Source organism: Schistocerca nitens, chromosome 9, assembly GCF_023898315.1.
Source record: "Schistocerca nitens isolate TAMUIC-IGC-003100 chromosome 9, iqSchNite1.1, whole genome shotgun sequence".
Classification (NCBI taxonomy): domain Eukaryota; kingdom Metazoa; phylum Arthropoda; class Insecta; order Orthoptera; family Acrididae; genus Schistocerca; species Schistocerca nitens.
In genome coordinates, this window is record NC_064622.1 from 356627282 (window position 1) to 356639297 (window position 12016).

A 12016-nucleotide genomic window follows, 5' to 3' on the forward strand; every position below is an offset into this window, starting at 1 on the left:
CACTTGCACTGTCCCGGTCCTCTGCACCGGGGCCAGATGCCATTCACGTTCAGATGCTGGCACACCTTTCTCCGGCAGGCAAAAGCTTCCTTCTTCGTACCTACAATCGCGTCTGGACCGAAGGTCAAGTTCCCATGCGTTGGCGTGACGCCGTCGTTGTTCCTATACCCAAACCCGGGAAGGATAGACACCTTCCTTCTAGTTACCGCCCCATTTCTCTTACAGGCTGTGTCTGTAAGGTGATGGAGCGCATGGTTAACGCTCGGTTAGTTTGGATTCTTGAATCTCGACGGCTACTTAGCAATGTTCAATGCGGCTTTCGTCGCCGCCGCTCCGCTGTTGACCACCTTGTGACCTTGTCGACATTCATCATGAACAACTTTTTGCGAAAGCGCCAAACGGTCGCCGTGTTCTTCGATTTGGAGAAGGCTTATGATACCTGTTGGAGAGGAGGTATCCTGCGCGCTATGCTCAGGTGGGGTCTACGCGGTCGCCTGCCCCTTTTTATTGATTCCTTTTTAACAGATCAAAAGTTTAGGGTACGTGTGGGTTCCGTATTGTCCGACGTCTTCCTCCAGACCAACAAAGTTTCCTGTCCAGTGTGAGCCCTAGAAACTTAGTTGTTTCCACGAATGGGAGAACAACAGGACCGAGATGTAAGGATGGCGGAAGGAACGCTTTATATCGCCAAAAGTTGATGCAAACCAGGAGAACGGAGTGCCTCAGGGCTCCGTCTTGAGCGTAGCCCTTTTTGCCATAGCGATCAATCCAATTATGGATTGCATTCCACCTAATGTCTCAGGCTCTCTTTTTGTCGATGACTTCGTGATCTACTGCAGTGCCCAGCGAACATGCCTCCTGGAGCGCTGCCTTCAGCGTTGTCTAGACAGCCTATACTCATGGAGTGTGCCAAATGGCTTCCGGTTCTCTGAAGAGAAGACGGTTTGCATCAACTTTTGGCGATATAAAGCGTTCCTTCCGCCATCCTTACATCTCGGTCCCGTTGTTCTCCCATTCGTGGAAACAACTAAGTTTCTAGGGCTCACACTGGACAGGAAACTTTGTTGGTCTCCGCACGTCTCTTATTTGGCTGCCTGTTGTACACGTTCCCTTAATGTCCTCAGAGTTCTTAGTGGTTCATCTTGGGGAGCGGATTGCACTGTCCTGCTTCGCTTGTATCAGTCCATAGTCCGATCAAAGCTGGATTATGGGAGCCTCATCTACTCGTCTGCTCGGCCATCCCTCTTATGCCGTCTCAACTCCATCCACCATAGGGGGTTACGTCTTGCGACCGGAGCTTTCTACACTAGTCCCGTCGAGAGTCTTAATGCTGAAGCTGCCGAATTACCATTGACCTACTAGCGCGACGTACTGCTTTGTCGGTATGCCTGCCGGCTGTTGTCAATGCCCGACCACCCCTCTTATCAGTCCTTCTTCGTTGATTCTCTCGACCGTCAGTATGGGTTGTATGTGTCTGCCCTGCTGCCCCGTGGCGTCCGCTTTCGTCGCCTGCTTTGACAATTGGATTTTGCCCTCCCTACCACCTTCAGAGAGGGTGAGAGCCCGACACCACCTTGACTCCAGGCTCTGGTTCATGTTTATCTCGACCTCAGCTCGCTCCCGAAGGAGGGTACTCCGGCTGCAGTGTATTGCTCACGGTTTGTCAAACTTCGTGTGCGACTTGCCAGTCACACCTTTATTTACACTGATGGCTCCAAAACTGACGATGGTGTCGGCTATGCCTTTGTCGTCGGGGCCGTCACCTTTAAATACCGGCTCCTCAACCAGTGTTCCAGCTTTACGGCCGAGCTTTTTGCTCTCCATCAGGCCGTTCAGTATGCCCGCCGCCACCGCCAGTCATCGTATGTACTCTGGTCTGATTCACTCAGTGCTCTTCAGGGCCTTGGAGCCCCATATACGATCCATCCCTTGGTGCAACGGATCCAGCAGTCCTTCCATTCTTTCGCTGAGGGTGGCTCTCCTGTCAGCTTTCTGTGGGTTCCCGGCCATGTAGGAGTGCCTGGGAATGAGGCTGCTGATGCTGCAGCCAAGGCTGCAGTCCTCCTGCCTCGGCCGGCCTCCCATTGTGTCCCGTCATCTGACGTTAGTGGGGTTGTTTGTAAGAGGCTTGTGTCCTTGTGGTGGGATACTTGGTCCTCACTTCAAGGAAACAAGCTCCGGGCAGTAAAACCGTTCCCAACTGCTTGGACAACCTCCTCCCAACCATCTCGGCGAGAAGAGGTCCTTCTGACCAGGTTGTGGATTGGGCATTGCCGGTTTAGCCACCGCTACCTGCTCTCCGGTGACCCAGCCCCGCAGTGCCCTTGTGGTCATGCATTAACCGTGCGCCATGTTTTATTCTCATGTCCTCGTTTTAGTCAATCTCGTGTTGTCCTGTCTCTGCCATCTACTTTACAGGATATTTTAGCGGATGACGCTCGAGCAGCTGCTCATGTTCTTCGTTTCATTACTTTGACTGGATTGTCCAAAGACATCTAACTCTTTCACTTATTTTATCTGCATCTTTGTAAGAACTTTCTGGTCCCCCCCCCCCCCCCTTGAGTTTTACTAGATTCTGTGTGCTCTAACAATTGTGACTGGGCGCTGATGACCTCAGTAGTTGAGCGACCCCCCCCCCCCCCCAAAACCTCCATTTGTACTGGTCCCTTGTCCATTCAAAACTCAACTAAGCGTGCTTTGTTTATGCGTCTGCACGTCCATCCCTCTTACGCCATCTCAACACTATCCACCATCGTGGCATCCATTTGGTCACTGACGCCTTTTACACAAGCCCGGTTGAGAGTCTGTATGCTGAAGCTGCTGGACTACAACTGTCCTACCGTCATGAATTTCTCCTCAGCAGGTATGCATACCATTTATCTGCCATGTTTGGCCATCCATCCTATGCCTCCTTCTTCGATGATTCCTTTGATCGCCAGAATGGGGCGCATCCCTCTTCTCTGTTACCTCCTGGAGTCCGCTTTTGGCACTTGCTATTGCAGCTTAACTTCACACTACCTGCAACTTTCCTGGTGGGTGTGATTCCGTCACCACCTTGGCTTCATGAAGTGGCCCATGTTAATCTTGGCCTTTATTTGCTTCCTAAGGACACTACTCCAGCCGTGCTCTATCGCCTTCAGTTTCACGACCTTCGCACGGAACTTTGCAATAGTACCTTTGAGTACACTGATGGCTGTCGGAGTGACTGTAGAGTCGGGTGTGCCTTTGTCATTGGCACACTTTTCTGTATTTACGGCTGAGCTCTTCGCCCTGTATTAGACAAAGGAGTACATCTGGCGACACAACCTTTTCAATTGTGTCCTCTGCTCAGACTCACTCAGTGCCCTTCAAAGTCTCTGTGTGCTGTACACCGCCCATCCCTCAGTGCAGCGGGTCCAGGAAAACTGTCACTTGCTCACTTTTGTAACCTCAGCCCGCTAGTTCCTACATCCCCTCCGATGAAATCTGTGTTGCCGTCTGTCAGGACGTGGTGTCCCTTTGGCATCACCAGTGGTCCTTCCGTCACAGGAATAGGTTCCAGCTTATTAAGCCTCTCCCAACGGCTTGGATGATATCCTCTCAGCCCTCTCGCCGGGAGGAGGTCATTTTAACTAGGTTGCATATTGGGAACTGTCTTTTTAGCCATCGTCATTTGATAATTGGTGCTACCCCACCAATTTGTACACATTGCACCCAAGTTTTAACTGTCTGCCACTTCCTGATGGAATGCCCATTTTTAACCGTTTACATTTGTGCTTGGGTTTGCGGGCTGCATTATTGGCAATTTTAGCAAATGACATGCGGGCTGTCGACTGCATTTTACTTTTCATCCATGAAAGCAGTATGGCGAAGGCCATTTAATTTTTAGTTTTGGACCTCAGTTTCTAAATGGTGTCTCTTTTAGCCCTTTCTCCAGGTCCCTGTTTTTAGCTGTTTTCTCTTGTGTCAGTTGGGACTGACCTAAAGTCGTTTCTTAACTCCTCTCTGTCTCTGTATTCTATAGTTTTGACTTGAGTGCATATGACTCGCGATGTTTTTACGCCCTAAAGCAAAACAAACAAACATTCCATGGCTTGTTATGGTGGGTGTTGAGTTTTCATTTGACAGCCCCTTACTGCATCTGATGGTTGACACCTCCACTCTGACTCAAGCAAGCAATGCCAATAGTAGTAGCTGTGCTTGCAGATGCACCTGTGACGCCACATTTATACAACAGCCAACAAATTTAATCACAGCAGTTAAGTATATAGAAATCAGAAACAGAGGAACATATCAATCCCCCCAGCACTCATTTCGTAGAAAGAGTCTGATGGCGACCCATGTAGTGAAGCGATGGAATTGGACATCTGGGCCACCGAAACTGTGATCATCTACGTCTGTCTACCTTATTTGATGGGTCTTGAAAAGTGTCCTTTTCTATATTCTCTTTTTCATGTAATTCAGTTTGTCTACAATTTTTGTAGGAGTCCACATTAAGTTTCCAACATAATAATCGCCGCAAAAACGTTTTATCTGTGCTCTGTAGTTTATATTAGGCTGCAATGGCAGTGTAATATTGCTATCGTTAATGGTGGAGATGATTAAACAGTAGTTTTCATAATTTGAGGCTCCTTCGGTAAAAGAGAGAAATTATTTGCTGTAACTGACAGATTGAATGCCATCTAGGGTCATTTGGACACCCGGTGCAAGTCTCTCTCTTTGATGCCACTTTAGTTACTTACATGTCTTTGTGATGAGGATGAATGGGAATGGCTAGTACAATACAAACACTCAGTCTGCAAGGAAAGTAAATCTCCATGCCGACCAGGAATCGAACCCAGGGCTCCATGGTCCAGAGGCAGCAACCCTGACCACTAGACCATGAGTTGCGGGCTACTTATCAGATAATGCAGTGTAAGTTCTCTGTGTTGTAATTATTCAGAATGTTAAAGTATTGCTCTGGCTTGCATGGAAACAATAACATATCTGGGAACGACAAACCACAACGTCTCATTTTTCCACCTTTCACCGATAAAGCCATCCTGAGGCAGGGTGCGTCTTCTTGAGAACAATGTCGTAAACAGAAATCAGAATTCTTATGTAAATACATTGATTGGGATGGGGGGGGGGGGGGGCAACACAACACCAATGAGGAGTTGTACAACATAACAGAAATTGGTAGGCGTGTTTGTACATCTGAAAGCTGTCTATTTAAATTTCATGCCAGTGGCACTAGTTACACTTCTATAAGGATGCAAAATACGTTTACTTCAAATGCACAATGTAATGGTTGTGAACGTTAGTTACATTTGAGAATGGATGTGGTCAGTCGATATTAGTCCAGAATGTCTTTAAGGCAACAAAGACACTGTTATTAACATGTCACTGAGTTTGAACAAAGTCATGTAATAGAATTAAGAGAAGATGGATGTTCTTTCTGCGATATTGCAGAAAGACTTGGCGTGAATGTAGCCACTGTAAATGATTGCTGGCAGCTGTGGTCATGAGAATGTACGGCCGCAAGACGACAGGGCTCAGGACGGCCATGTGCCATTACTGAGAGGGAAGGCCATTGTGTTCGCTGTATGGCTCTGGTGCATCATACTACATCTGCAGCAGCAATTTGAGCAGCAGTTGGCCCACAGTGACACAACAAACAGTTACAAAATAGTTGCTTCAAGGACAGCTCCGAGCCAGACATCGTGTTGTGTGCATTCCACTGACCCAGACCACCACCATTTGCAACTTCAGTTCTGTCAAGTGAGAGATCATTGGAGGGCAGGGTGGAATCTGTTATGTTTTCTGATGAAAGCTGATTCTGCTTCGGTGCCAATGATAACCTTGTGTTGAAACTTCCTGGCAGATTAAAACTGTGTACTGGGCTGAGTCTCAAACTCGGGACCTTTGCCTTTCGTGGGCAAGTGCTCTACCAACTGAGCTACCCAAGCACGACTCACGCCCCATCCTCACAGCTTTGCTTCCACCAGTACCTCGTCTCCTACCTTCCAAACTTTGCAGAAGCTCTCTTGCGAACCTTGCAGAGCTAGCACTCCTGAAAGAAAGGATATTGCGGAGACATGGCTTAGCACAGCCTTGGGGATTGTTTCCAGAATGAGATTTTCACACTGCAGTGGAGTGTGCGCTGATATGAAACTTCCTGGCAGATTAAAACTCTGTGCCGGGCCGACACTCGAACTCGGGACCTTTGCCTTTCGCGGGCAAGTGCTCTACCAACTGTGCTACCCAAGCACGACTTACGTGAGGACGGGGCGTGAGTCATGCTTGGATAGCTCAGTTGGTAGAGCACTTGCCCGCGAAAGGCAAAGGTCCCGAGTTCAAGTCTCGGCCCGGCACACAGTTCTAATCTGCCAGGAAGTTTCATATCAGTGCACACTCCGCTGCAGAGCGAAAATCTCATTCTGAACCTTGTGTTGGTTAGGAGGAGACCAATTGAGGGCTTGCAACCAATATGTTTTCATGCTAAGCTCACTGGACTTACATGTGGAATTTTGGTCTGGGGCACGGTTTCGTATGACAGCCGGCACACTATTTTGGTTATCGTACACACCCTGACTACAAAATTGTGTCAGTTTGGTATTTGACCTGTTGTTCTGCCATTCATGAACACCATTCCAGGAAGTTTTTCCAAAAGGATAAAGCTCCCCCTCATACCGCTGTCGTAATCCAACATGCTCTACAGAGCATCATCATGTTGCAATTGGCTGCGAAATCACCAGATCTGTTTCCAATCGAGCATATATGGGATGTCATTGGACAATAATTCCAGCATCATCCTCAGAGAGCATTAACTGTCCATATATTGACTGACTAAGTAAAACATTTGTGGAACTCCATCGCTCAAACTGAAGTCTGCCACCTGTACAACACAATGCAAGCAAGTTTGCATGCTTGCATTAAACATTCTGGTAGTTGCACCAATTATTAATGTACCAGCATTTCACATTTGCAATGTCTTACTTCATGCATACATTAACCTGTGATCTTGCAGTATTAATCACTTAAATATGTTACCTAGACAAATTTATTCGCAAACTTTCATTACTCTACATTAATTATTTTTTGGTGTTATGATTTTTTTTTTCATCAGGTGTTAGCAGTGTTATGTTCACTGTGTCATTTTTAATCTTAAAGAGGTGTCAAAAGTTGCAGCATGTCAAAAGAATCACGGACATAACAAGCTGAGATTTAATCTAATAGAAAACTAAAGTGCTAGGACAATTTTGACACTTATTTCTTCTGTTTCTGTGATCTAGGCTGGATGATAAGCTAGTTATTGTGGATAAAGAAGTTCAGACATTGCAGCTGTTGAGTAGTGAGCAGGCACAGCTCGACATCCAGAACAAACTGAAGGCATCTAAGGAGTCCGAACTCAAAAAACTGTAAGAGTTTTTGTAATTATTTTGTTCCTATGAGTTTTATGTTTTCCATTTTGAGTACTGACTGTTATTTCCAATTTTTCCTTCCAGGAAGAACAAACACAATGAAGCACTGCGCCACCTTTTGTTTACAGTGCCACAACAGAATTTGAAACATGACTTGGATGCTTGCATGCTTCAACTGGTAGGTACTCTCAAAGTGATGTGAAACTCTTAGCACAGTAGACATCTAAAGAACTGTTGCAAGTGGCTACAACGGTAAACCCCCTGATTCTTTAAAAACCAAGTTCACTTTCACAAAACAGTTTCAAACACCTGGTTATTTTACAAGTGATTTAATATATTAAACATTTGACGTTAAGCATGTAAGCAAGAAATGCAGTGTGGTTTCAGTTGCCTGAGACTGCGGTTGTGTGTGTGTGAGCTGCATTTGCGTGAGGTGTGTGTGTGTGTGTGTGTGTGTGTGTGTGTGTGTGTGTGTGTGTTTGTTTTATTGTTAACGAAAGCTTTATTCATGATAGTCTTTTCGTTATGCCTATCTGCAACTCGGCATCTCTGCTATATGGTGAATAGCAACTTTACTTTTTATAATATTGTTACGTTCCATTTTGGATTTTCCATTGTTTGATTTAAGCAAGAAAAAGTTTAGAAAGGATTTGAAATTATGCTTAAAGTTTGTTGGAAGTTGCTAAATGGTCTCATTGTGAAACAGTGGATGAATATAGCATGGGTAATTTGTGCTCCATTTTAAATAAAAGCAATTTCTACATGCATATCAATGTTTATGACATCCTATATCCCGAACTATATGAATAATCTTGCAGTATGTTCACCGTGATATTTGGATACTGTCTGCAAACTTTGTAGCAAATAGAGTCAATAATAAAGAAGTAATAAATGAAAATGTCATGTCTGATGCTGGTTTTACTCCATGAACAACGAAAATGTGGTAAGCAATAAACTTTTCCCCCTTGTCATTTTTTAGGGGGTGCCAGTGAGGAAAAGTTTCGTAAAGGTTTGCTGGAAGTTGCTAAGTACTCTTATTCTTAAATACTGGATGAATAAAGTTTGGGTATTCACACAATGCAACGGATGCTGCTTGAAGACGCACTCAATTTCCAACTTAAATACTTCTCTTATTGCATTAAACTTTTAACATAAGATTATGCCTCATAATTAGTAGGTTATGGCAGCATTTGAAATATTTAAGCTCCATCAATAATTATATGAAATTAGCCATTAGATAGGTAACCTGAAAATGGTAACAGTATCTGGGACAGCCGCTTAGTAACATAGATAAGCTAGAGTTGGGACAGCATTCGTTTATCTGTTTATTGTATGACCAAGGTTTTTATCATCCATTCCAGAAACACTGTATGTTTAATATGTAGGAAACAGTTCAGACCTTTAGTAGCAGTTCTGTTTCCACATCTATGTTAATGTCAATTTTAGTAAAGAGATGGGAGCAGTTTCATGAACAGGAAGTTATAAGACTCACATAATAAGAGTAAATTTGATCACAAGAAACTTGACATACAGCTTTGTTGAAAGTGTGGGAGTAAAAAAGCTTTTGAAGACCAAAGATATGCATTATGCTTAGTAAAAATATGGTTTCTCTCAAAAAAGAAAACTCTATATACAGTCTGCCCCATTCCCAAGAAGCTGATCTGGGAAGACCTGGGAGAGTCCTTGGTGGCACTTGATGGTTCTTCCCAGTGCATCTGAGATTTGGGCTAAAGGTTTCAGATCAAGAGACATTGCTGGACAACCTGTACAGTGGATATCACCATCATCAAGAAATTCATCCATTTGGGCAGCTTGATGCAGGCAGGCATTATCGTCCATAGAAAGGGAGGCTGGAACAACTGCAAGTCCAGTTGATGTCCGCCCAACAACTGGCTCACTGCAGATGCTTTGATGCTTAATCTCACCAATACTCATATATGCAGTTTCAGACTGACAAAAACGACCTGCAAGTACTGGAAGTAAGACAGTATTGTCCTACACCAGATGAAAAACAGTATGTAAAGCACCTAGACATCCAACTGGATAACAAATTGAAGTAGTCAACATGTGGATAAGGGAATTAAGAAATTTAGCGCTGCATTTGTTGTCTTTAGAAACATCTCTCACTGTGCTGACTTTAAGAGAAGTGTGTTGGGAGATTATGCTCTGAGACAGCGCACCCAAAGCAAATAAAATATTTATACAACAGAAGTGACTGGTAAAGATATTGTGCAAAGTAGATAGTAAATCTTGCAGAGTTCTCTTCAAGTATCTAAGAATTCTTACACTCACTTCACAGTATATTTACTACTAACACAGTGATTTGCATGAAAACAATGTAAGACACAAAAATAATTTCTGTGTAGAGTTTGCCTTCTTGTCTAGGGTTCAGAATGGATTTACGTACACAGTTATAAAGGTAATGAAGCAACCCCCACTGAATATAGGCAAGAAATTGGGAAAATTAAACACATACATTATTTGTGGAGGTATGTACTGTCTACACAACTAATTGAAGGCAGTATGTTTATTGCCATATGCATTTTGCTTCTTTTATTTGGGAAGCATCATCGGTGGCAATTTCCAGTGCTGTTAACTCATGTGTGGTCCTATAGATGTATTCGTTAGTTTCCATACTCCAGCTGGCCGATTTCTGGCGTTCTTTCACCCACATTTATCATGTCACATATATCACTTACACCTTCCATTTTGTCATCAACACACAAAGTACAAGTGATATATGCGATGTGACAAATGTGGGTGAAAGAACGCCAGAAATCAGCCAGTTGGAGCCTAGAAACTAACGAATACATCTACAGGACCACAGACATGAGTTAACAGGACTGGAAATCGCCACTGATGCTGCTCCCCAAATAAAAGAAGCAAAACACATGTGGCAATAAACAAGATGTGTTCAATTAGTTGCTTAGACGGTATGTACCTCCACGAATTTAAAGCGACTAAGGAAAAGACAGAAAACAGAAAAAATGACAACATACATTATTAGACACTTCTGCAAATTATCTGATTATCGAAATCCAAGAAATGAAAAATTACTGTTTGTTATGTGGAAAGTTGCAGTGTTCATTGTAAAGTAACGTGACAAGTACTTAAGTTATGTAATGGAAAATTGCTCCAGTTGCCGGCGAGAACTTTGCGTCCACTACGGACTTCAGCCTTTATATTAAGCCATTATCAAGTCATTCTGAGAACTGCCATAAACATGATAAATACAGTGGCAGTTCGTGCAGAATTTGATTAGTGTTCTACAGTATTACACTAAGAAACAAATTATGATTCGCTGTAGCTTCATGATAGCAGCTCGTCAATGCTTCTAGTTAGTAGGGGCATACACTCAAAACAATTGGCCAATTGCAATAACACTTTCCCTAATTAACAATAATCAAATTATGCGTAACTTTATCAAAAAATCTCTAGCACAAACCGGTGTTGACCGCACTGAGCGCACAGCATTACCAAACAGATCACTTAAAAAATTAATTTGGCTTCAGTACAGCTTGCCAAATTTAACTGAGCAGCACATCACTTCCTGGTAGTGATGATGGTGCTGATAAATGACCCACGTCACTCAACTTTGTAAGAACTGTGGTTGTAGGTTGTCAGGCAATTGCCGTTAGTACTGCTGCTTGCCATGTAATTGCTGGCCACTCATCGAAAACAGTTGTTATCCTCAGCAGTTGTTGGTCATCAATCTTCTGTCTTGTGGTCTTAGTATTCTTGTGTGATGTATTGTTAACTGGTACCAATTTCTTTTTGATGTTCCAGTGTTTACCTGGTTGTCAAGGACATATTTGATAATAAATCTTCAGATTAAAATTTACAGTTCTTGAATAATTCCATTTTCTGGTTATTATAATTACTATTATTATTATTATTTCCTTTTATTCAGTCCCAGCAGCAATGTTCCTTACGTTGAAGATTATTTTTTGAAGTTTGGATTTTCTCTTGAGTTGTAATTGCCAAATCATATTTAGCTCATGGTTTTTGTTGACACTGCTTGTGTGACCTTATGGGTGGCTTCTCCAAATACTGCAGTTTGTGTTGGAAGTTACATCATATAGCACTGCATCTAATACTTTTGACGTAAATATGACAACTTTCATCAAAGTAAATGTCATGTTGGCCGTTCAGAATATGAATGAATAATCTGTTACAATCTTGTCTTATTTTTCTCCAAATCAGTCTCTGCATGGTTCGACTGTGGCTTTCACTGTAGGGGCAGTGTGTTACTCCAACCTTGGCTAACAATACTCGGAGCTCCCCCACAGGTTCTCTCTCTTGCAAAGTCATGGAGATTCCCATCCCACCTTGAAGACAAGCATCATCCGTCAGTACAACTCAGCAAATTAACACAAGTAATTAATGTGACCACATGTGACTTACCAGTCATCAACTTTCATAATTTCAGTGTGGACTCCTTTAAACTTTCTGAAGATTATCACATTCAAACAACTCACAATACTGAATAAACGTTTTCAACCTTTCCACATGTTACAAAGCACATGTAATGTATTAAAACTTATGTTCAGCTTATTTATTTATTTATTTAATAAATGTCACTTATTTTCTCATTCACTGTATAGTGTCACAAAATTTCATTTCCAGCACACCAT

At 43.2% G+C, this 12016-nt stretch overlaps 1 protein-coding gene across 1 annotated transcript in view; it reads left to right on the top strand.

Annotated features, from left to right (window-relative positions):
- The window catches only part of LOC126203286 (DNA repair protein RAD50), a 323733-nt gene that overhangs the window by 195153 nt on the left and 116564 nt on the right, over positions 1-12016 (top strand). The window contains exons 11-12 of the mRNA XM_049937544.1: positions 7254-7379; positions 7467-7560. Coding sequence (XP_049793501.1) covers positions 7254-7379; positions 7467-7560 — 220 coding nt within the window. The remainder of the gene's footprint in view (positions 1-7253; positions 7380-7466; positions 7561-12016) is intronic.